The 26,810-nt window shown below is 42.9% G+C and overlaps 1 protein-coding gene across 1 annotated transcript in view; it reads right to left on the bottom strand.

The window, feature by feature from the left end:
* The window catches only part of tinagl1 (tubulointerstitial nephritis antigen-like 1), a 30,290-nt gene extending 3,928 nt beyond the window's left edge, over positions 1–26,362 (bottom strand). Inside the window, exons 1-10 of the mRNA XM_033637148.2 lie at positions 26,208–26,362; positions 21,859–22,169; positions 18,396–18,462; positions 10,027–10,119; positions 9,812–9,926; positions 6,686–6,812; positions 5,606–5,756; positions 5,291–5,477; positions 4,099–4,144; positions 2,999–3,122 (exon numbers count right to left, since the gene is read on the bottom strand). Of these exons, the coding sequence (XP_033493039.1) occupies positions 2,999–3,122; positions 4,099–4,144; positions 5,291–5,477; positions 5,606–5,756; positions 6,686–6,812; positions 9,812–9,926; positions 10,027–10,119; positions 18,396–18,462; positions 21,859–22,162 (1,214 nt within the window). The 5' untranslated portion in view covers positions 22,163–22,169; positions 26,208–26,362. The remainder of the gene's footprint in view (positions 1–2,998; positions 3,123–4,098; positions 4,145–5,290; positions 5,478–5,605; positions 5,757–6,685; positions 6,813–9,811; positions 9,927–10,026; positions 10,120–18,395; positions 18,463–21,858; positions 22,170–26,207) is intronic.
* Positions 26,363–26,810: the final 448 nt, after the last annotated feature.

The raw sequence follows: 26,810 nt of genomic DNA, 5'->3' as shown, positions 1-26,810 counted from the left end.
CTTATCTGGCCTCCAATCAGCTCACTTGCTCACTCCGGGACAATGATGGGCATACCGCTGTGCCCATGTGCCCCGCCCTTCCCCAACGCCCCTCAGCCCACCCCTGACCTCTTCTCCGAGGTTTGATCCCCCTCTCTCTGTCCGGTGCAGTCAGGATCAGCGGCCCAGACAATGCCCTTTCCACCACAGTGGACCTCAATGCTCTTTCCACAAACTTTCCCAGGCCCTGGGCTTAAAGGAACGCACCGCTATGGGATTTGGCCTATGTAAACACACTGATGCCTGTGGCTGGCAGGTTGGAGCTCAAAACACTATGTAACCCCCGCCTCTCTTCGTTTCACTCCATCCGCCCCAAAACCCAGATGTCGCTGGTACATCCACATCCACTAGCTCAGTGAGCGCTGAGGAGTCAGTAGAAGGTGCCAAAGAGCAGGAGGCATTCAGGGAAGTTGGGAATCCACATCTTCAGCATCATCTCACATCCTCCATACCTCCACAGTTCACTGACAAACTGAGACTGTAGAGATGCAACTACAGTCCACAGATACTCTTATTCCACCAGATCAGCTCTGGTTCTTGTTGGTTCTGTTTCATTCAAGATTCTTTGAACCTTGGCGCTATCTAGCGAACAAACCATCTCCACTTGTTTGCATGCAACTATTGTAATCAAGAATGTGTCACCAACGTAGGGTGTTGCACAATGCACAATGCAAGTTAACAGTAGCAGCAAAATCACGGATTACATTGATTCCTTGCGAATGATTGACCAACTCTTAGTGAGACCACTGCATGCTCCATTTTTTTCCCTCCTGTTTCGTCATTTGACTTCTCCATCATTGCCTTCTCCATCCTCTCTTTCCAACCTGTAGAAAATGACACAGCCACTGATGTCGTCACTTTTTTTTGGTTCCAGCTGAGAACCAACATTTTGACTTCTGAACCAATTTATTTTTGGCTGAATTGCTCTGAATGGTTCAAAATTAGGTGCAGGTACCATAAGCAGTTCCATGTTGGTGAAAAAGAGTACTGTAAGAGTCTGTAAGAGAGACCTGTGCATCCAGTTTTCCATAAGGGGAGCTCACAGCAGCGCATGCTTATGAAGGATGTTGTTCAAACAAGCTAAGTACAGGTTGGAGGCTGAGTGTTTGTCACACACATGCCTAAACCCGCCATCTGATCTGAAAAAAATAAAATATACATCCAAGACATGCCCATTAAAGGGACATAAAAAGCTGCTTGTATATGGGTTGTGTTTTGTCTGCACCAGTGGCCGATCAGATAAAAGCAGAGAGACTGCTTTTATCACAGCGCTGAGATACTACTGTATGTCTGGAAAAATGGATGTTTAGGGATGAGCTCAGATGCTGAGGTACTACGATACAGTCAGATGCTCTCAAATACACATTCCTCAGCCCTCATTAGACACCCATTACGAGGGAGCTGCTCATTTTTATAATTTGGAAAGTGAGACTAGTGCACTGCAATGTATCATTGTCATTACAGGCACACTTCAAAACCAGCTGGAGGACCCCTTGCCAGATATTTACAAGTGAGAGGAATGTGACTTTTTAACAGACTGAAGCCTCTCACTGCCCCCCAGACAACACATAAAAACAGCAGTGAACTACCTGTCTGTCTGCAGGTAGTCTAAATGATAACAAGAGTGTTTTGGCTTGGGTATGGAGAGGAGAGAAAGAAGAGGAAGTGGGGCGGTCAGTGAGTCAGATGGCCGGCTGAGGAGCGATGATGGAGACATCACAGAGAGGTAGCAAGAAAGCAAGGGGGGGAATAACGAGAGACAGGTGGGTGGGGGCAGGTAATCCAGGTGTGTCAGCCGTCTGCCCGCCTGCATATTTGTGGTCGTCGTAGTTGCTAGATAGAGGAAGAAGGAGGGGGAGGCCTTGTCTGGGGCAGACGGAGGAGTGGAGCCAAGGTGTGTCTCCAAGAGCAACAGACTGGGAGTGGGGGGCTTGTCGACACGTATGCTCTTAGCTGTGTGCAAACACACGTGCAGGTGAGGCTTTGTATGAAATCTGATACCAGCAGCTATTCAATTCAAATCTGATTCATCCCTAATAAACCCTTTTTCTGCTGAAATGGCATCTGTTGAACATGTAGCAACAGTGAAACCAGACGTACGAGGACTCAGATCGGGAGGAGGGAAGGTAAATGTTTTTGTCCAGAACCCATTAAATCAAGTTTGTGGAACGTTGCACATGGTTTTCCCATCAATAACTCAAACTGAACAAAAGCTTTCATCATCAAAAGGCATGAAATCCTAGCACAATCTCAAAGGTGTTTATGTTGAGTCTAAACGGGTTTGTGCACAGAGTGAAACCTCTTCTTAGGGCCATGCTGTGAGAGCAAGAGCCTGACACACCAAGGTCTGGCTGTCGGTTAGTGTCTGTCACCCTAATTTTGGCAGTGTGTCCCACCCTGTTGGCACTAGTCAGCCCTTGTCTGCTTTTTGTCGGCCGATTCAGAATGTTGAATCGGCAATGGAGACAGCGGAGCCCGTTGCTGAGAAATCAAACTGATTGGCAGTTCAACTCAGCGCAGTAGAAGAGAAAAAGGAAGTGAGGAAAGTAAACAAATGACTAAAGTCAAGAGGGCGTGAGATTGAAACAAACTTGTTATATTAGGTAAGATTTTTTTTTTAGCCATTGAGCGCTTTAGCACATGGTGTCCTTTGTTCTTTAACATTGGGTTGTGATGTTACTACCGCCACCTGCTGGTATGGAGAGTAATTTCTTTTCACGCAGACGCGGAATGTATGTGCTAGTTGGCCATTAGCTGTAGTCTTTGCGTTGTGTTCAAGTGCAACTTTTTGCCTGAGACACAGGCAACATGAGGTGATGCAACAGTCGGCCTTTGTTGCAACTATGTCTTTGATGTTGGTTTGATGTGTCTGGGCCTTAAAATGCTGTTGTTTCACAAGACAGCGGGAAAAGGGTTGTTATTAAATGTTGTGCACTGTTACTGTAAACTGGTAACTCACCCAATAATCCTGATCGAGTGTGTGCCGTGTTTGCGGTACTGTGAAGGCTTGGTGAAGCTGACGTCAGTGTGTTTGTAGATCCCACTTTTATAGGCAAAGAAGTCCTCGTGGACCTCCATAATCGCTGCAAGATAAAACAAGCAGGGAGAATTAGTAGGTGGATATAACACACACACGCGATATGACTATTCAAGCTGCAGAACCTATTATGGGAGGGAGAGATAAAAATCTTATTCAAACAACAATTAATCTAAAAGTAATTACCTAATTACACCAAACAAATTCCAATTTCCCCCCTGAGTCACACACACCCAGACATCAGACAGGGCAGCAGTCTGTGTGTGTGTGTGTGTGTGTGTGTGTGTGTGTGTGTGTGTGTGTGGGTGTGTGTGTGTGTGTGTTTGAGAGAGCTACACAACTGGACTCCATGTGACTTTCTTTTTCCAGTTCAATGGGAAAACTCTCCGGATGTGAGAAATTCACTCTTTCGGGGGACTACCTGCACTAAATCCAGTGTTCTCCACAAGAGAACAGTGTGTTGACCTCCGCTCTCATAAACAACTTCCACTGACATACAATGCATGAGTTCATGAGTCCACACACACCTCTTCACACACACACCTCTACACTTTTGTGTCAAAGAGAAACTCAAAGGCAAAAAGGGAACTTGGCATGAGGCCAATAAGTTTTCCTGCTTAACAATAAAACAAGACGCTGGCACAGGCTCAGAGAATCACACACACACTCACACACACACCTACACGTGACTCATCTATTCAAGTGTACTTGACAAAGGTCCAGATGGGCACCAGACAGTGAGGCGAGCTAAAGGAAAGTCACTTCCACCACATTGACATAAAGGCCCATGATTTTTGACCAGGTGACTCTGGGTCAAAGTTAAAACCCAGGACAAAACCATCATGATGACAAGGTCAAACATGACCTCATCTGAGGTCAGACACCTAACACGAGGCTTCACGGTGCATGTGCTTGGATTTGTGGGTCCCTTGGGAGTGCGGTGTTGTTTCGATTTTTAAAAAAGCAGCGCTCACTTGGGAGCAAATGTTGACACTAAGATATTATTTACAAGTTCACCTTACCTTGCACGGGGCCATTATCCATGATCTCCTTCATGATCTCCTTTTCCTGAGTGAGACGATAGAAGGAGCGATTTATAGGCAGAGGAGAGAGAGACAGACAGGAAGGATCATTACATGTCAGTGAAATGGAGAGGATGAAAACAACCCCCCTGGATGTTAAAAATCAGATAACAAGATTGAGTCCAACAGGGCCCCTTGGCCTTAATGCCTGGCTTATTGACTTCACAGGCCATCGGGAGACAGAAACAACAGGCTGTAATGATTTCGAGAGGCATTAGCCGTCATTTAGCAATGATAGATGCAGGCTGATAAAACCACATGTCGGCTGCAGCTCAGTGGTTGACGGAGATGCACGCAGCTGCATGCAGAGACGGCTTCTGGAAATGGTTTTAGTGAACGTTACATGATACTTTGAGCTCAAAAGAAAGGGCAGAGGTGCTTTCTTCTTGAAGTGGACACGCTTAGATCATCCAGCCTTTTAATTAAATTTGTAATTTTGCCTTTAATGTCAGCCAAGTAGAGAATGCACATATAAATGTACACAGTAGAGTTATTTATCTGTGTTTCCTCAGTGTAATCAGTCAGACCTTTTGGCTGCTACACTCTCATATCAGCTGACAGATTTTGATTTAATCAACTCCCTATTGCAGCTGAGCATGAATAGATGACATGTAGAGCGATTTGATATAAGAAGGTAAATATTATCTTATTACAGATACACATTTGAGTCTTGAAATGACAGTAGATAATGATTATGGATGATGATATGCAGTCTGTAGATCGGTTTAATTCACTTACTGGCCTGTATACTCAGTGTATTTCAAACCAAACTACAATCAAAACTGATTTAATTCTGTATAATATTTCAATCAACCTTCTCAATCCTGAATCCAACTGCCTGTGGCAAACATGCAGGTAAAAATACAACTTCTCGCTCGTCATTGATTCAGTGATGAGTGCTGTCGAGCACTTAATCCTGTACATTCCCATGTTCATTCACAACAGAGTCAAGTATGCATGAAGAAAGTCTGCAAAAACACATACTGTAATAAACATGTGAGAGAGATTATAGCCTGCTGTGGCAATGAGAAGGTCCAAAAAATGTACAGTGAGCTCATTAAAGCGGAGTGTTTACTGGAGATGTAAGAACATATCGTTCTGGTTGGATGTCTTGTGTTTGTGCAGTGCTTACATTGGATGAGAGCCTGTAGGGTGGTGTGGACTGGTAGATGTCGTTGTGGTAGTTGTGTGTGTTGGGGCAGCGCTGTGTGGCCTGCCTCTTCCCCCGGCCAACCGAGCGACTCTGCATCATACAGCGGCCCACCTCTGCTGGTGTTTCCTGCGGGGGTCGGTATGGATAACAGTCTTCTGTCACCACTCTGTGAGAGAAGAGGAGAGAAGGGAAGATGAGCCAAATCTTTAGAGTGTCATCGTCAAATAATCACCAAAGTTACTGTGTGTTGCTTTGCTTTTTTTGTTTCCAGTACATATAAAATGAAGCCTTTACCCTCTACGTCGGAGGTACCACCAGGCTCCATCGATGCGTCCCCCAGCACAGCCCCCCTGGTTGCGTGTGTCACAGGAGATGAGATTTTGTGGGGACAGCTGAGGAGTCATGTGACCCATGGACTGGATGGAGATTCTGTCTGATGCCACAGCTGGTGAAGAGGAGAGGAAACATTACAAAATGTCACACCAAAAACCCTTTTTAACATATAAGATTATGTCTTCTTCTTTTGTCCTTTAATTCAGTGCTTCTCAAATGCACAGTCCTAAGGTTTTTTTTTTTACATACGTCAACTTACAGACTGTCAGGGGAAAGGTTTTGCTTTAATGGGGGAGGGGGGCATATGCAGTAGGGGATTTGAGGGTCTTCCACCAGGACATTTTGAGCATCAAAGATTGAACTTCCTGCAATGTGGAAATTCAGTCTATCTACACCTATGGCCATGCATAATTCATGAAATAATTCTATGACAAAATTGTACGTCAAAGCAACTACAGTGCTGTCTTGCTGTTACAAGATGACAAAAAATGTTTTGCCATAAAGTTGGTGATGATTTTAAACACCTGAAATGCAGCATTTCAGTGTTGTTGTTTTTTTAAGTCACAAGGTTGTCTGGTAAATTGGACACTGATAGCACAGCGCCATGTTGTATCTCTTTATACAGGGTTTGTTTTTTACTACCAAAATGTTTTGCATTGGTCAGGAGGTAGGTATGTTATTAAAAAGTGTGAGGACCTCTGCTCTAATTGTTACAATTTGTGCCCTCAGGAAGCTACAGTATGTGATAACCAATGTCAATCAATCATCAGAAGCAACACCCAAACATCTGCACAGAAGATGACATACTTCAGCTATAAACTTTAGGAAGACCTTTTCTAGGCAGCACATTTTATGAACTGGGAACAAGGCTGCAGTGTTTGTGTATTTCTTTTGACTTTTTGAACTAGTGACATCATGTCAAATATGTCAAAAGTTGCTCAACTTTAGAAAGTTTTTATTCTTCTATTTTCTGTCTTTCCTGTATGTCTTATAATGACATCCCACATTTCCCAGCTTTCATTTATTCTGTTCCTGCTCTACCTGCAGTTGAGAAAGCCCAGGATGCAGCACAGTTGCCCTGGTCCAGTGGCTCATGGATCTTTCCCGGCCACTTCTCTGCTGAGTTGAAATAGAGCGGCAGACGGTCACTCTGAGGATCCATGTTCATCTGACAGAGAGAAAAGGCAAGTTGAGTAAAGTCAGTAGAGCTCAATAACTGTTACACTCCCACAGAGCAACGCTCATTGAGTAAACATTCATGTTTCTCAGTAAAAACAATTATTATCATAAGTGACAGCCCAAAAATGTAAACAAGGATTTAGAGTAGGCTGCAGCAGTGGGATGACTTCTGTGAAAGTATAGTGTCGGGCAGCGCAGAGTAATTATTTGCCCACAAACTAACAGCTGCAATTAAAATACTTGTGGACGGCTTTGTATGACAAGTTTGGATCATGGGCAGATTACATAAGTCTGCTAATCAAACCTCCACTAGAAGGGACGTATTCACAAGCGATTAGGACCATTTGGCTCAGTGTCAATCTCTGGCGCTGTAGAACTGACAGCAACCTTTGATTCCGGTCCTTTCCATAACACCATGAGGCCATTTGGTTACGCTGAATGCGTCATTTGAACCAACTGAACTCACGGCTTTTGTGGAGGCATCCATCTCTATTCAAAACACCAATATCACTGTGATGATGAATCCTAATTAGGGTAAGTCTTTGATGGATTGCAAATATTTTCCTGATAGCGTAAATTCACGCACAGGTGCTTCTCAGATGCCAAGCATACTCAATGTGTTAGTCTCCACTCAAGGGTGGATGCCCTCCTAATCTCCCAGTTATGTGTGATATGAGGGCACACACTTCTGTACAACTGACTTCCCTTCTCTCACTCTCAAGGAGGCTGCCCGCCTGCACTGCATTCCTCCGATTAATAGTGAGGTATTCAAAGTACAAACGGCCACCTGATACATAACTAAGGAATGTGCTCCTGGCCAGAGATTTGTAGTTATGGAAGGTCAAAGTCTAAAAGCACAGACACCTCAAACACCTGACCTACAGGCGTGATAAAAGAGGGAAAATGGCGGCAAGAATAAGTCTGAATTCATTCATGAATTTTCCATCCCTTACACGGGAGCGTACAGACAGACATGAAAGGAGAGAGGGACAGAGAGATTTATGAATGGGCTGCGAGACTCTGATGTGGTTCCTGGCACAGGTAGGGACACGCTGACGGCGGAAGAAGGAGGGGGAGCTGTGAGGTTGTTAGGGTGGAAGGAGTCGTGGAATGCTGGGAGAGGTAAACGCGGGGAGTGAGGATGGATGGATGGAGGGATGGATGGAGGTGGGGAGGTGTAGACTGAGGAGGAGGTCTGCTCTTTATTCTCCAGGCAGCCACTATCCCCTCCATCTTCTCTGTCTGATGTTTTGGTTCCGTCTTATGTAATCTGTCTGGGTGCAATGTAAACAAAGACTGAGCGGATCAGAGCGGGCTGAGGTTCCAGACGGCGACGCCATCACATACCGACGAGCCACCATAATTAAGCGAGAAACGTTTTGATCAGCGCTCCCTTGTTGTAATAGGTTTCAAACCTGCGTATCGCAAATCGTCAACTCACAGGAAGTGTGCAGCAGCTTTTAAAGAAGTGAGAAGTCTCAACAAAACTGTAACAATTCATTTTTTCTCTGCATTCTCACCTGTCACTAAATCTTCCTCTATCACCTACACATCACTCACCTACATGTGTCACACACTTGTTTTTGACTGGTGTACATACACTATATTTATATAAAGGTTTTTAATTAATATGTTTTTATGCCAAGAATAAGAGATTAAAAATCATGGCTTAAAATTAATCAATATAGAGGACCCAGAGGAGAAAGGCTATTTAAACTGATGGTTGATCAAATGAAAGAAATCCTTTAATAAACTGAAAATAAATTAGTTTTCTATACAATTATTTGCCTCTCTAAACAGCTGCTAACCTGGTTTTATAAATAGTATCGTCTCCAGACCACGGCCAAAAACATAATTAAAGTAAAGAGATCTCATTGTAGGGAACTGAAATGTAAAAAAATAGCTTAACTGACCCACTGTTGGTTCCACCACTGCAAATATACAAAAATTATCAAAACTTATGTTGAAATCTAAAGTTAAGGGCTGACCCGCATGCTGAGAAGCCTATAACTTTCAATCGTTGCCATGGTAATTGATGTCGAAATCAGTGTTCAAATGCATTTTTATAATTACCCCAAAAATCTAAAATAGCCCATTCATCAAGAAATAGTTATCCAAGATTATTCATTATGCATCAACATTAATTTCTTTGAGTTATTCTTAGACAAGGACATTTAAACTTTGTGACAGTTTTGTGACTCAGACTCGCTCTCATCTGGTGTCAGTCACCAGCAGTCATGCACTACTGAAACTGGGACAGTCTGACCACACCTGATAGGCCCACAGACACGCTAGCAAGATGTCAAAAAAACCTTGAATTTGAAAGGTGACTCCCAAAAATCAAGCGCCAGATATGCTAAAGGAAACTAGTATGTTGTAAATCTATTATGAGCTCACCACATCAGGCCCTCTCAAAGCTTCAGTTACTCACAACAGTGAAGCTTCAATGCCCACAAACTTGTATGTGGAACAGCCCTAATCAACATGTCTGAATTAGGGCGAAATGCACTGTATTTAAATCATACAGAAGCAATCAATATCCACACTTGCTGCAATGGTGCAGCTATAAAAACATGACATCATGCAGCTTCAGTGGGGACGACAAATGTACCATATGTGATTTATGTGACACTTAAGTGTAAAAAGTGCAAATATTTCTCAAAGCGGAATTTTTAGGGGGAGACCCGAGGTTTAAGTGGTTTGACCCAGTAGCAACAAGTAACGTGATATTCCTCCAGTCCCTGTATGGAAATAAGTTCTCGCATGCCTCTTTTTAAAAGCCAGGTCAGAGGTCAAAGGTCAGTTACAAAACTCAGGGCATGGCGGGGTTTTCATGACTTGCCTAAAGGCATGTAAGCAAAGAATATGAGTGCTGAACTTTGTACCTGCGCCTTCAGGAACTTGACCACCCACCTGTGTCTCAGTCTACATTTGTCTTTGTCTTATCGACCCCAAAAATCATTTTCAAGGATGAAGGCTGTCCTGTACCTGGATCTCATTCATGTTCATGATAGTCCTGGAGGGTCTCTGTGTGCCCAGGCGGAACCGGATGCCCTCGTCTAGAGTCATGCCGTAGAGCTGACTGTAGTTGGCTGCCTTCCACCTAATAGGAGGAGAATGTGTTTGTGACCATGCATAATAAAGATCTTATTGTAGAGCATTAAATACCATCACATATGTTAGCTAATGTGTCTGTTTTTTACCCGTAGTTTCCTCTGTTGACGGCATGGATCATGTCAGGATCCATCAGACAGGCGTTCTGCTCACACTGCCAGCGTCCTGTCGTCCCACATGTACTACAGAGGAGAGAGAAAGAGAGATGAGACCATTAAAAGGCATGAGCAGCTGTAGTTGCATATAAATAGTTCCAATTTCCATATTTATGCTAGTCAACAGCTAAAATAGACAGACCTTGTGAGACATGAACAAATATGCAAAGGCTCGGAGGAATTCCCAAATAAGAAATTAATTGAGAGAAGAACGTCAGTAACTGTGGAAAAAAAAAAGGAAAATAAAAAGAAACTAGGGAGTGAGAAGCAGAAGGAAAGGGCACAGGAAACATTCAGCCTTTTAAGGCTGCAGAGCGCAGATCCATTTTTAGTTTAAAGGCAGTGAGAGAGACTAAAGAATTCAAGATGATGACGGAAGAGATAAGAGAACAGGATATTAATGATGACGACACTGTTTACTTTGGGGATGTTCAAAAATAACTTGCACTGTGTAGTTTTTCATGACTCACTGTGTGCGTGTTCGTGTGTGTGTGTGTGTGTGTGTGTGTGTGTGTGAGCAGTGGTGGGGTGAGTATCAAGATTCTTTAATGACAACATAGAGTACTGTAAAAGTTCTGCATTCAAAGTATTATCAGCAAAACATACTTAAAGAATCAAAAGTTGAAGTATTCATTATGGACTGGCCCATTTCAAAATGGTAGCCTCTCATATACACACTACTGTGTACTGTAATAAATCTTTTATTATACTTCATTATTTTGGATAAACACATTAGTTTAAAAATTATGTGCCAGTAATCGTAGTTGTAAAGTACATGCACTGGAGTAAAAAATATATTCCCTGTGAATGCAGTAAAATATAGAATGGAAACATTTGGCTAAATTACAGGTCACTCACACAGATGAGTCATAACACACATGACTTCAGTTCACCTTCGGCCAATACTTCAAGTAAATGATTAAAACATTTTGCTGCACATAAATATTCAGTTTCACCAGAGTCCCTTAAGCTTTCTGATTAACTGTTTAAGACTTAATTTATGTTCATATTCCATCCTGTATATTCAGCTGTGTGGAAAAAACAAAACACCAAAATGGAGGCCTGTCCCTTATAAATGGTATATTATCCTATCAAGATGGTACAGAATAATGCAGAATATTTACAGTGATAATACAGTGATTTATACATGACTGTTCCAAAACATAAAAACACTGGTGGGTCAACTTTTGTGTTTTAACTATTGCTGAGACTCTCTAATGTCATATTACTCCGTCATTTCTTGCAAGAGTCGTCTGACATTTTGAAAAATAAACTTTCTGCCAGCAAACGTGGATTTGTCCAAAGGTACAAATCAGCACTTCTAAAGTTCACTAATTAACATGTCGTATCTCATTTGTTTAATCAGGATTTTGTTTTAATCTTTATGCCAAGCTAAGATAACTGGGTGCAGCCACATAGTTACTGACATGAAAACGGCATCAATCTTCTCATCTATCCCTCGGAAGTAAAGCAAATAAACACGTTTCGTAAAGTGTCAAACTATTCAGCATTTAAATGCAATCTTTCAGTTTGCTCTATCAATACAGACACATTTCTTACTCATTGTTGCTCTCTGTCTCTCAGAGTTGGTCTCCTTATGTACACATTAAGGTTGGCAGGACTAGATACAGTTATTATGTATCTTTCTAAATAAACAGGTTCAAGCAAGATTCTTTCATTTCCCTTGGAGATTTCTTGATGTTTTTCGTTGCCTGACTGTAAATATTTTCGTTCTCAGGTCCCTCTCACTGAGACTACCTGGTTAAATGAAGTTACTAAGTCACCATAAATAACAGCTGCAAGGTCTGACGCCATTTTGGGAATATTATAATGAGCGACAGCAGAAAGAATGAGGGGTGTTTCCCACACAGGCGTGTATAGACTTCCAACCATAAAGTCTACTGTACATTGGTCGTCATATTTACAGAGAGGGGAACCTGCCCAGGAGGATCATTAAACACACACACACACACACACACACACACACAATGATGAAGAGGCCAAATTCCCCTTTAGTCACAGTGAAGCCCACAGAGTGTGTATCAACTCTCAAACTGCGCTCCTCCCTGCTGGGTCTCTGAGACACGGGCAAATACAATGTTCAAGCAAACACCCACTCAGACACTCAGACACACAGACACTGGCAGAGTTAAGGCCAAGACTGTCTGACGTCTGACGGCTTTGAATTGAGGAAAAAACAATGACCTTCTCTTCCTCCCTTCAGCAGGGACACATCAGCCCAGTCGCCAGACTAAGGTGTGGGCATCGTACATCTCTGCAAACCACCATTATGTAACATATGTATGTGTGATATACATGCAGCGGGGTTCAGATTACGAGTATATGAGCTGAGTTCCTCATCAGGAGGAGGGAGGATGGTGTTACATCTAGGTGAGACGGCTGCCAAGCAGCAGACAGGAGCAGACCAGTGTTCAAGACCAACAAAACCAGGTACTTTTAATGAGAGTTTGGGACATTTCCAGCTGTGGTTGTAACAACAAAAGCCATTTTTTTTCCCACAAGAGTTAGGGACATTTCCAACTGTGCTCGTAGCAACCACACCGGGTATTTTTAACGAGAGCTTGGGACAATTCCAACTGTGTCTGTAGCGACTAAACTGAGTATTTTAACAGGAATTCTGTACACTTCGATTCATGTTTGTAGCAACCAAACTGGGGATTTTAAGCCAAAACATGATGTTTTCCCGCCCCTAACCAAGTGGTTTTCGTGCCTAAACTTAACCACATGACAACGACAGTGTTGTGAAAACATAAAATTTAAGACTGAAACATATCGGCGACATGTATACAAATGTAACATGTCCATGATTTGTACAATGTACAATGCCAACATTTATTCTGCCGTTTGGGTTGAACACACACATGCAGCTCAGTGCCAGTGGGGGAAAACAACAATAAATTCACACAGTAATGGTTCTCACACATGCACACACACACACACACACACACACACACACACACACACACACACACACACACACACACAGAGGGACGGGCATTATGACAGACTCATGGAGACTGAGACAGAGTGTGACTGATAAAGAAATATGATGGGTCCTGGGACAGTGGGAGGCCATATTTCATATTTTCCGTCACACTCCCCAATTAGAGAGAGACACCCACTTCACCCCTGAGACCATACACACACTTGCATACATATAAATAAACACACACCTGGGTGACATTAGAAGTATTATCTCGCTATATCCTGTTAGATCAGTGGGAGCAGAGCCACGTTTGTGTGTGTGTTTACATATGACATATCTACATCATCTGAGAAACTATACAACAACTAAGAAAGTCCAAGCTGGCATTGGCTGTCGTCCAATCTGAAGTGCTCTGAAGACAGAGCAGAGCTGCTGCCAAACCATAGCGGAGATAGTTGCTCCTTCAAGGCTGTGTGAGATTGCAGGCTTGAGCAGGAGGCGCCGTTTTTCAGATGATTTGGAGCAGATAAAGAGTTATCAGGATGCCAACAGCACGGGGAGGAAAAGGTCCCAGCTGGGGATCCCATTAACACAACAATAGACTGCCACACCTATCACGGTACATCTTCACACACACGCATACTACAGTAAACTAAGCATTGCTGTCATACTTCATGCTCAGTCAGGTTGTGTTTATATGCTGTCTAACACTGACACAATCTGCACACGAGGTAATTCAAGCTAAAAGATAACATTCATACCTACTGTGATGTGGATGGTTGAAGAGCTAATTTTTATTGACAGGGATGTTTGGCTTCCTGTTTTGCTCAGTTGTTAGTCAAGACATGTAGGAGGTAAGGTAGCAGCGAGACTTTGGAGGGAAAAGAGGGAGTCCACACAAGGCGGAAGCTGTTAGAGTTAGGAGGATGCACGTTTGGGAAATTAATAAGTGGAAAGTGTAGGAGTAGGAAAAGGGAGTGTGTGTGTGTCCCTCTGCGCCCAAAGCTGTGGTGCAATTTTTCAAGCATCCATGTGTATTGCCTTAACAAGCACGTGTGAGAGCGTATGTGCATAAGACTCTTTTGTTTGGCGGTGAAAGGGGGAGTTAGCACATACATGCTGTTTTGTGGTGGACACTGGAGGTTATTTTTACCACACAGCTCAACCTCCTCTAGTCTTTCCTCCAGAGGAGGCATTCGCTCCACCATTTATCAACTGCCAACCTCGCCTGTCAACGCACCCATCAGATGTTTTAGGTCAAACCTAATGAGCTGCCATGATGCGTATCTGACTGACACAGGACAGCTCAGGACAATGTGCAGACCTTACTGTGAGGAGTTTTAATGTAGGGACTATTTTCTCTCTATTGAACTACAACCGCCAAGCAGAGCACAACAAAGAAGGAAGTGTGCATCTACTCATGGAACAACCTTAGCTAGCTCGATGGTGCAAGGTGAGGCAGCAGTAGATGCACGCTTCCTTCTGCATGGTGATCTGGTTGGCGGATGTACAGTACAGGCCAAAAGTTTGGACACACCTTCTCATTCAATGCGTTTTCTTTATTTTCATGACTATTTACATTGTAGATTCTCACTGAAGGCATCAAAACTATGAATGAACACATGTGGAGTTATGTACTTAACAAAAAAAGGTGAAATAACTGAAAACATGTTTTGTATTCTAGTTTCTTCAAAATAGCCACCCTTTGCTCTGATTACTGCTTTGCACACTCTTGGCATTCTCTCCATGAGCTTCAAGAGGTAGTCACCTGAAATGGTTTTCCAACAGTCTTGAAGGAGTTCCCAGAGGTGTTTAGCACTTGTTGGCCCCTTTGCCTTCACTCTGCGGTCCAGCTCACCCCAAACCATCTCGATTGGGTTCAGGTCCGGTGACTGTGGAGGCCAGGTCATCTGCCGCAGCACTCCATCACTCTCCTTCTTGGTCAAATAGCCCTTATACAGCCTGGAGGTGTGTTTGGGGTCATTGTCCTGTTGAAAAATAAATGATCGTCCAACTAAACGCAAACCGGATGGGATGGCATGTCGCTGCAGGATGCTGTGGTAGCCATGCTGGTTCAGTGTGCCTTCAATTTTGAATAAATCCCCAACAGTGTCACCAGCAAAACACCCCCACACCATCACACCTCCTCCTCCATGCTTCACAGTGGGAACCAGGCATGTGGAATCCATCCGTTCACCTTTTCTGCGTCTCACAAAGACACGGCGGTTGGAACCAAAGATCTCAAATTTGGACTCATCAGACCAAAGCACAGATTTCCACTGGTCTAATGTCCATTCCTTGTGTTTCTTGGCCCAAACAAATCTCTTCTGCTTGTTGCCTCTCCTAGCAGCTATTTGACCATGAAGGCCTGATTCGCGCAGTCTCCTCTTAACAGTTGTTCTAGAGATGGGTCTGCTGCTAGAACTCTGTGTGGCATTCATCTGGTCTCTGATCTGAGCTGCTGTTAACTTGCGATTTCTGAGGCTGGTGACTCGGATGAACTTATCCTCAGAAGCAGAGGTGACTCTTGGTCTTCCTTTCCTGGGTCGGTCCTCATGTGTGCCAGTTTTGTTGTAGCGCTTGATGGTTTTTGCGACTCCACTTGGGGACACATTTAAAGTTTTTGCAATTTTCCGGACTGACTGACCTTCATTTCTTAAAGTAATGATGGCCACTCGTTTTTCTTTAGTTAGCTGATTGGTTCTTGCCATAATATGAATTTTAACAGTTGTCCAATAGGGCTGTTGGCTGTGTATTAACCTGACTTCTGCACAACACAACTGATGGTCCCAACCCCATTGATAAAGCAAGAAATTCCACTAATTAACCCTGATAAGGCACACCTGTGAAGTGGAAACCATTTCAGGTGACTACCTCTTGAAGCTCATCGAGAGAATGCCAAGAGTGTGCAAAGCAGTAATCAGAGCAAAGGGTGGCTATTTTGAAGAAACTAGAATATAAAGCATGTTTTCAGGTATTTCACCTTTTTTTGTTAAGTACATAACTCCACATGTGTTCATTCATAGTTTTGATGCCTTCAGTGAGAATCTACAATGTAAATAGTCATGAAAATAAAGAAAACGCATTGAATGAGAAGGTGTGTCCAAACTTTTGGCCTGTACTGTAGTTCAGGAGAAAGAAAATAGTTCCTACATGAAACTGCTCACAACAAGTAGATGATCTAGTAACCGGGTCATGGTTTCTGGAAAGAGACAATGCTGTTGAGTTTTTTAAATTTTTTTGGGTGCTTTGAGCACCACAAGCCAGAGTCCTCTACTTCCTTTATATCTGAGAGAAGGCAGACATCTCTACAGCTGAAACTACTGAGCAACTCACACCAAAATGATCTAGGCTGATAAATAGCACTACAGAAAGCAGGAAAGAATCTGTTTTTTTGATATAGTGGTGAACTGTCCCTTTAAAGCAGAGGAACTGTCCCTTTAAAGCAGAGGATGTGGAGATCAGCGGGGTCAGCGTGGTTTGGGTTAGAAGTGTTGCGACAAACCGCGATCTTGTGTTCTTGTTTCATGGAGATTAATATAGTAATACAAATGGATGTTAAATCAACATTTGTGCGCATGCATGTTCACACAGAGTCTTTGAGGAACATCCAATGACACGGACATGAGAAACCACAGTGGAGGACAGGTGAGGAATTCCCATTTCCCCTCTCCCTGCCTTCACTCACTTGACCTCCTCCGTTTCCCTCCTCTAGTCTCTCAATATCTGCTTTGCCTCTCCTTGACTGCTGTCGATATCAAGCACAAATATGACAGCAGCCACATGGACTCTGTTGCCCTCAGGGCGTAGAAGGCCATGGAGATAAAAAGACACTTTGCTGTCACTGAGAGCTAATCTAAAATACTGCTTTTAGAAACTCTTGGCGTCATGTCAGGGTCACAAAGTGAAGGACTGTTTGTAAGTGCATCCATCAGTATGCCAGAACTGGAAAAATACTGCAAGGAGATCTAATCAAAGAGTCTAAACGTGACTGCATCACAATATCCAGCCTCACTTTTGTGCTTTTATAGGATCTTTATCAAGATGAAAGTAAGAAGAGTTCAAAGGCTCAACAGAAAATCTCTTTCAATTATGATTAAATTTGCCAAGTTACTCAGCAGGGGGTATGAAAAACACTGTTGGAGAAGTTGGTACACACAACGTGCTGTAGCTACGAGATGGGATAAATTAACATGGGGTCCAAAGCATTTGATTTATCCTCAGTTATGCAGCTACTGTTCCTCCTCACCGTCCTTCTATACTTCATAACAGATCATAACAGAGAATGCTTTGGAATAAATTATTACTCTGTTCATCAGCATTAACTGTTTAATTCATGGAGCAGACTAAAGACTAAATATTGTTCTCAATAAAACTTAAAATAAGTCAAGGCCTACAGCCCGTTGTTTCCCTAACTGTATATAGTGTTCCTTCCTTTTCTGTCTCATCACGCTCATACTGAACTACAGGCCTTTTCCACAGCTGATAGTTTGACTTGTCATAGTGGGACAAGCACAGGTGTTACCAATAATATTAACAATGTTCTATTCAAATAACCCAGGAAGCTGTTTCAATGTGAACGTGCAGGAGCCAACAGGATTTGAGCCATCATTAATTTTAAGATGTACACCTGTGCTTTTCCTACTGTCAAGATAATTTATGAGAAAAAGTGTAAGTATGGCCATAAGTGTAGATTTCAGGGGTACACAGGGGACACGTCAACCTCAATATTAAGAATGTGCATTTGTTCGCCACCAATAAAAACACAATATGCATCAAAATTCAACAGAATGCACAAAATTAAGTGTTTCAAAATGTTCTTGTTGAGGATCCCCACCCCCTTTAATATCTGCCCCCAATGTTGAAACACATCACACACACACAATTATGGCATACAGAGGATATAATATGATGATAATGTGATCAGTGCAAGATTTCAACTCAAAACATTGATATAAAACAGAATATTACGCCACCAGTGGCTTTATTATTAGAAACACATGCTGTGCACACATATTTCTGTAAACCCACCCAACTTTATTTTTAAACTCCACAGCAGATCCCACAGGTTTTAAGAATACCAAGTTCTGTTCGTCAGCATGAAATCTGAAGAACTGTGATGCAGCTAGTTGCAGTGTTGCATCAATAAAAACATTTCATCTTGGGCTTCAATATCTCACTCAATATAAGCATGTAATGGTTCATGTGAACTGTTAGAACAAGTAGATGCGGAGCATATAGATGAAGTGGGGGGGAATGTTTTGAAGCTTTAAGCTACTTAAGGGGACGTTTAAGGGAAAGCCAGCATTTAAGAGGTTGAAAGAGAAATAAGAGGAAGAAAGAGGGCGGTACATACCATAAATTGCAGTTCTCTTTGTATGTTTGCCCTGTGAAGAACTTGTTTCCATTTCTTTCGCAGGTGCCTGAGAGGAGACAAAGAGGGGCAATTCAATATATATGGCTTTTATGTGGCTTATCGGCAGTGATCATATCACTGATCTCAGACACAAAGCCACGCACAGCCTTAAACACAGATAGGAGTCAGAGATGCACTTTGATATACAGCACTTAGACTTAATATAGTGCAATCACACGGGCAGATTCCTTCACTTGCAACACCAATAAAAGCTTTAACGCTAACTCCCCAGGTGTGCGTGAGTGTGCAGTGTGTGTGGGTCTGTGTGTGCAGTGTACACACAGAATATGTGAGGTCTAAGGAGCTCTGAGCTCCAGTAATCCAGTGTAGGAATGTGGCGTTAGCTTCTTTCCTGCCTTCCCAGGCTTCCTGGGCCCTCGTCATGCTTTAACCAGCTTATGCTCCACTCCGCCACCTCTAGTGAGACCGAGGGAGAGGGCCACGAAAGTAGCCCGTCCATCACAGCCATAATTAAAGGCGTACTGTACAGGACTTTCCCCAAAAAACTGTGTAAACTCACAGGTAAAAAACAAACGTACATAAGTAATCCCTCTCAATTATCACTTGTGAGCCAGTGGAGGTGTGTGGCAGTGTGTGTATCTGCAGACATGACCTCTTATTTCACTGTGTTAGGGATGCTCCTGGGCACAGCACGCAGGTTCGACTGGGACTTTCAAAGGTAGGGACTTGATGCAAGGCTCTGAGCAGCACGCATGCAAGAAGAAGGTACAAAAATCGCAGACAGGGTGCCAGAAAAATGCTAACAGACCGACGCACAAATAAAGTGATGTGAAGCAACAAGCTCGCTCAAAAAAAAGAGAGTGAATTTGGGGTTGGCTTTCACTGGCAATACTCTTTACAAACAGTAATCAACAATTCCTGCGCAGTATATCTTCAAGCGCCAGACGCACTGTTCCACTCAGAAATGTCACAAACCACAAAAATGATTTAAAATCTGACCTGTCACACTTGATTTTTGAACCCTGCTTCCTAACAGACTGTTAAAAACCGTACTGGCCTGGTGACAGATTCACAATGATGTTTATCCACAAGCTGATTTACAGTGCCAGTGTGAATTTCATATGGAATTTAGGGAATGAGCTGGCTGAGAATTTACAGCGTGAGCAGGTTTCCTTGCTTCTGGTGTGAGGCCCAGAGCTGATTGTGTGATTTATGACTGAGGCCCTCTGTTACCCGTCATCCCCTTCACAGCTGTCTCAGCCAGTCTGTCACAACTCAGCGACTGCAGAGCTGGAGGGTGTGACAAGTTACTCATTGACAGGGAAGGATTTTATATAGGGGCATTATGTTGAGCTTAAAGTATGTGGTTTCATGTAATAGGTTATTGTAACACTGTCACAGCATGATGGAGAGGTTTTTTCTGTGTGTGAATATTAGAAAACTATACACTGGAAGATGTTGATGACATCATGAGAAAAGTCCAGCTGTGTGAAGTATTGAACACTGAGTTATGGACTACAACAATCTGTGACTGCAGGGCAGCGATAAGAGAAAGGACCTATTGTAAAAGATCTGTCACCTCCTTCCTTTACAAGTTTTCCTCTAGGCTGTGTGACTGTGTGCTAAGATGCATGTGTGTGTGTGTGTGTGTGTGTGTGTGTGTGTGTGTGTGTGTGTGCATACTCTCAAACATGCATGTGTGTCCCACCTTGTGATCCCCCTACCTTGTCGTCCAGGGAACACATACCTGTACCGACCCCTCTGCCTCCCATCCCGCACCCTGTCTCTCCCTCTCTCCACATAGCCCACATTCTTTCTCCTGACCTCAATTCATCCCTCCATCCACCCCTCCTCCCTCCCTCTGTCTGGGTTAATAAGAAGCCTACTGTTCCCTGCTCTGTTCTCAGGTAGACCTCCGCTGATGCTGGCACATTTTACACCTCTGCACTGAGGGAATGGCACTATAACTGTGTGGGGAGTCCAAATCTAGTCAGCTAAACTGGATGGAAAATGAGCTAAATCTTAACTTTTCTACTTAGGGTTATGCCAGGATCATTTTTTCTAAGATACTTCTTTTTTTATCAGGGAAAACAGGTTTTTAAAAAAACAAAAAAAGGTTTTTGTCAGGATCAAGTGTTTGTTGTTTTAATACTGATTTCAGCCACAAGAGTCTTAAATGCACCACTACACCAAGATTGTTTTCATGTGATAAACTTTTTTTCCCATCTGTTTTTACAGATGATAAAAAGTAACATAGGGACCGTTCTTTATTTGTCAGAGGAGAAAAGTGGCTGGGGTGTGGCTCTGTTTGTTTTTTTTTAATTTTATTTCATTTTGACACTCCCTAAAGCTACAAATATTCCATCTTGAGCCTCCCTGAGTTACTGCCAGAAAATGTATAACCCTCCCTTTACCATAAATTAGTTATTACAATTTAAAAATGTACCCTTAGATGTTTGAAAGTTAAAGTTAAAGGCGAAATCCTTGAGTTAAAGAGTCCTGGCTTTTCACTCTTGTCGAGCATGTTGGTTAGTTGGTGCAAACTATTTATTTTTGGCAAAATTTTAAATAAGATGTGTAGAATAAAGTGATTTTGATGAAATATCAGTATTTTAAACTCAGATTTGGTTATGTTTTTATCTGACACAAGGGTTTGTTCCACATAATGTGTTCAAGGTTGGTCGGAAATTTAAAAATCCAGTGATCATTGCCGTTTTTATTATTTCTGGCTGTGATTAAGCAGTGTAATTTTGGCATTTTTTAAAGAAAACATGGCTCCGGAAGACATGTTTTCTTTAAAAACTGGCAGAAAAATAAATACAAAATACAACAATTTGCATGCCCTTCTCCGAAGCCAAAATAAAAAAAACACAAGTTCCACACCAGTGCTTAAAAAAATATTTGACATGCCTCTCCCTTTTTGCATGACCCCCTCCCATCTTATACATAACAAACAGCCCCTTAGAAAAATAATCTGGCATAACCAAACCAAACACAGGAAAGAAAACTATTTAGATCCGACTTAGAAAATGGATCACCAGATATATTTTTTTCCCTCACTTGCCTCTCAGGGTTTCCTTAGTAATCTAACTTTTTTTGGAGAGCAGGGGAGAGTCTCTTTTTAAATTGTTTTAAATATTTTTTCAGCCTTCCCTTCTGAGATGTATTAATACAGTAGAGACTGGAAAAAAGATGGCAGTCATGTGTCCAATCTTTTTTAGACAGTCCCTTATCTTAAACATGTTTATTTCTTGTGATATTAATAAAGCAGGTATGTAACTGTAATTCGATTTCAGGTGTCATGCTGCTTCTGTCAGTGGGGTTCTGTGCTGTTCTCTGACTGAGCTTAACTAACTAAGACAGGGACACGCACACACCTGCAAAACTCACTGATGCGCACACATAGACACATTCATACATTTGCTTGTGCACCCTTACTTACCTATGAAAGGTGGCTCAATGCCGAGACAATGACCCCAGAAGTCAGGGCAGCAATCAGAGACGGTGCGGTTGCAGAACAGGTCGCAGTAGCAGATGGTGTCCAGGTAGGGGACCGTGCACAGGTCGTCTCTGCCGGGGCAGCAGCCTCCTCTCCTCTCGCAGTAGGAGCCAAACGGGTCCCTGATGCCTCCAACATGGAGCGGACTGGCAAGCTCCCTCTTGGTCCTTCTGGACAGGATACGATCTGCAGTGCTCTCTCCCACCACCAGGAGCAGCGCCGCCACAATCAACAGGAAGAGCTTCATGATAAATCTGTGAAAGGAAGGGGGCAGGAAATAGGATATGAGATGTTTAGCTAAAGGTAATACTATACAATCCATGCCCTTCTATAATCCTTCTTGCAATGTGATAAAATGGATAAAAGTGTTTGTGAAAGCTGGCCTGCTCTTGCAGAGAAGAGGTCTACAAACTCATGCTTCACACTCCACAGGAAGAGAGGTGAAGAGGTCGCACTGTGAGCAGCATAATTGGGGTATGACTGCTGCCAGCACACTATCCACCTCCCGCTGAGTAATTCACATACACACTGAGGCATATGCACTCAGTAGCACACATGCACACACACAAAAGATAACATTTAAACAGAGCTGGCAGCAAATGCACATGATCCTTGGAGATCATCTGCTTATTTTTCCAACTTTCCTTTAAAGCATCCAAGACAAACAGCAGCTAAATATGAAAATGCACTCAGCAAGAAAGTGATGGGAATAAAGTATGTGACAGTAGAAACACAGAGGCCTTTAAACATGTTGAATTATGTATGAGAGGGTCACTTCAGGTCTCAGGGTGAAAGGTTCTTGAGCTACCTTTATCAGTCTTAATCATGCAATTTCCACATTATCCTGTTTTTTTCCTTAATAAGTGCCAGTATGTAATCCCTCTTGCAATGTTAATATTTTCACTAATACAGCACTGTTTGCATTGCAGTGACATATAAATCCAGCGGCACTATAATCACACTATTATTAAATATTTTGCATTGCAAAATAGGGAGGGGATGTTAGCGCCTGAGATTAGCATGCTGGAAACAACGTAATGTCCTGCTGTCAAAGCTAATCTGTCACTCTTGAGGAAATTGTCTGAGTGAACAAACATGGCCCATGTCCAGTATTAATGGACCTCTGAGACAATAAAGTTTATCTAAATGCCATGCTGGGGGCACGGTAACAGTGCAGGCAGCAGGAAAGCTGTTTAATACGATCACTCTCGTGCTCCAGGTGGTGACTCTGGTATCAACAGGTGCAATCAAGAAAAATCAGCAGATTCGAGAGAAAGTGCTAATGGAGCTAGGTTTGAATCATTTTACAAAGTGCTATTACAGGAACCGTCCTGATCTTGACTACCAGCTGCACCAACAACATGATGGCTGGTATTGTTTTCAGCCTGTGAGTCTGTGTGTGTGTGTTATCATGGCAAAATGCAGCCCAGGTGACACCTGTAGCGGAAACTACCACTGACGCAGTTTTGAGTGTGTTGGCAAGGCTGTCCGACTTATTCTGGAAAGATTTTTATTTGTGCAACACAACAAAACAAAATGTTACAGGTGTGTAATTGAGATAATAATGAAGGCCGAGTTCGAAGATAGGTGTAGTTTGAGCAAGGGGGCTGGATGTAGAGGGGTAGGAAGCAGGAAAGTTGTTTTTTGTTAGTGATGTCAACGTAAAAAGGTGAATTTCCACATGGCAACAGAGTCAGTGATTTAACTGTCACACTATGTACTTTCTAATATAGGTGTGTACACATGTAACACCTTCAAGGACCAGTCTTGTGTGTGTGTGTGTGTGTGTGTGTGTGTGTGTATGTGTGCGTGTGTGCGTGTCTGTGTGTCTGTGTCTGTGTCTGTGTGTCTGTGTCTGTGTCTGTGTGTCTGTGTCTGTGTGTCTGTGTGTGTGATTGAGCAATCCACAGCTCTCACTCTTAGGCTCAACAAAGGTCAAACAATCATCCATATGTATGGCTGTTTGTGTGGACATGTTTGTGTGTGTGTGTGTGTGTGTGTGTGTGTGTGTGTGTGTGTGTGTGTGTGTGTGTGTCTATTGGTGTCAGGTTACTGAATGTGTGAGTCCATATGGGGCCGCACAAAGACAAGGGGTTGGCCGCTGCTTACATAAATAGCATCATTAATTATCCAATCAGATCTCGGAGCACAATGGACACTCAGCACATAAAGCGGGGCTCCGGAAAAGATCTCTGCTGTCCTTTTTTCTGCATGACTGCGCCTTCAGTTGAATCGCGCACACACAGCCCACACACACACACACACACACAGGCGGGCATATGGCAGCATGGGATGGGCAGGTCTCCTCCTTTACACAAGTGTTTTGTTGTGGCAGACTCTGAGCAGCAGTGCAATAAAACACCCACCAGTCTGCTCACCGAGCTGCTGAGGCCTTCAGGTCAAACTGTCAGCGTGAAAAGACACAAGTGCTGATTGTAATGCTGACAGCACTTTAATATACAACTTCCCATCAGAGCAACTTAGGTCTTTTAGTGTAATTTATAGGAATACTTCACCCCTCAAATGACCATTTGCTTATCAGTTACACACCGTGTCACAGTGAAATCAGGAAGAAAACATTGTTTCTCTCCCATGTCTCCACAGTGATCAAAGAATCCAAAAATAGAGAACTGAAGCCGCAAAACTATACCAAAAACTGAACTGACAAACTCTTACACAACTCGCAGTCTTATTTATCCAGTAGGATGCGCAGTACTTCCTAAACACATGCTTTTTCAAGTGTAAGGTTTAAGCAAAAATGTATGTGTTCTGGAAGCACTGAGCATACAGACTTGGGTTATACTGCACGAGTTGTGTGACAGTTAGTAAACGGATGTTTTGATTTAGATTTGCTGTTGTTAAACACGGACGCTCCTACGATTTTGGATTCTTCATTCACCGCTGAGGTATGCAACAAAAGTTTTCTTCCCAAATCCAGTGTAACCAGTGGATATATGTTATTCAAATACAAATGGGCATTTGGGAGGTGAAGTATTCCTTTTAACAAACAAAGAAAACATTCAAGTAGTTGCAATATATGAACGTATTCAGAGGTGTTTGGTGCAGCTCTCTGCTTTTAGCTGATGAGTTCATATTCTCAGCTCCTTTTAGTCAGAGTGTCACAGAAGCTGCCATATGGCCCATCAGTGCTCCTGACAGCTGTGGCCAAGCTACTGATCCCACACTGCAGCCACAGGACTGATGAACCCTCGGGAAGGGCAAACCACACACACACACACACACACACACACACACACTCTCAAACACTCACATATACAGTGTCTTAGCTGCACCTTCATCACAGCTTCAAGACCATCTTCACAACTTAAACCTGCTCAACCTCAGTAAACTGAGCAACAGACACACAGACCTTAACGTGAACGCTGACACTACTTTCTACTTTCTTTAAAAGCTTTTAACAGCATGTTGAGCATTTACATTTGTGGGCTCCAAAAATGAAAAGGTGTTCACCTCACCTGTGTTGGGGCGGAGGCAGAAATATCAGCGACGCATATCTCAAAACCTGGACAACTAAAAACTAATACTACAAAATGTTATTTTGTAGTCTGGGTGAGCCAAGCCTTTAATGTTCCCTGCTTACACTTTATGACCCCGCTCTTTTACTTTTCGCTGAACTTTGAGCTATCACTGCACCACCCGTCAGATAATTCAGTCATCTTGACTCTGTATATCTGTATAAAAGCCCTTTCAGCTACACTTCCCTCCAGGTCACACAGTCCTCGACGATTATCTGTGCAGCTCTATTTTTAATACAACCACCAGGTCAAGGAGAACTGAGAGCATTCATAATGCCGTGCAGGTGTCTAATGAGGCCTGCAGTACAACAGGTGAGTGACGGGTAACTGGTCGCGGTGTGTTATCACTCTCATTTTGAATTACACAAGAGGAGCTGCCACAAACTCACTGGACTCAATAACCTCTCATAAAAAAAAAGAAATCTCAGCAGTCTCCCACTCATATTCTCAAAGGTATTTCTAACTTGAATATTGTGTCCTACAATCCCACACCCAGAAGGTAAATATGTCATAACAGTAAAGACTTAGCTAACTTACAGTAAGTTCTCTGCACAGAGGAATTAGCTCAAATCTAAGGAAAAAACTGATTAGCAACCATGTGAATCAGGAAGTTTAAAAGTTCCCATAAATCAGAGAGTTATTTAAGATAGCATGAGATCAGTATAAACCACACTGTGGCGTTCACTGCACCTGCCTGCAGTCTGGTATAACAGAGGGCTGCTGCTGAAAAGTAAAGAGAGCTGAAACTTTTGTTACCTTGAGTTGAGAGAGAAATCCTGGCTTTGTAATCCGATTTAAAACAAAAAAAAAAAAACAGAGGTTTGCTGATGTGTTTCTCAGGAAGTCATCCACAGGTGGAGAGGTAAAAAAAAAAGTCCCTTGTCTCTGTTCCTCACTCTCTCACTGGATCTGCTCTGTCAGACTCGGTCTTCTCTATATACAGGCAGTAAGACGGGCTAACCACTCCCCCCCGACCCCCCTTCACTCTCTGCCCTGTCCCCTGCTTCACCGCCTCCTGCTCAAATCTGTGCTCTCTCTCCCTCCCGCTCTCTCTCCTACACACACACATACACACACTTCTTCCCCTTTGCTATCTCTTCATGCCTTTCCTCTCTATATCATACTGAAACCTTCATACTGAAAGTAAAGTAGTTTTCACTCCTCTTTATTCACTCTCCTTCTTCTTTCTTTCCACTGTCACTTCCACTGACAGTAGCAGCAGTTTCCTCTCCACTATCTGCAGCTTTCCCCTGCAGGGTCAAATCCACTTGCTCCTCTGTGGCAGACACAGTGGTTACTACTGACCTCCTGCTCACCATCTAGTGGTCACGGGTTGCATATCTTCACCCCGGGCAGCCA

This window comes from Epinephelus lanceolatus, chromosome 16, assembly GCF_041903045.1.
Source record: "Epinephelus lanceolatus isolate andai-2023 chromosome 16, ASM4190304v1, whole genome shotgun sequence".
In the NCBI taxonomy this organism is placed as follows: domain Eukaryota; kingdom Metazoa; phylum Chordata; class Actinopteri; order Perciformes; family Serranidae; genus Epinephelus; species Epinephelus lanceolatus.
Note: the sequence above shows the minus strand (reverse complement) of the source record. Positions and strands in the feature narration are given on the sequence as shown.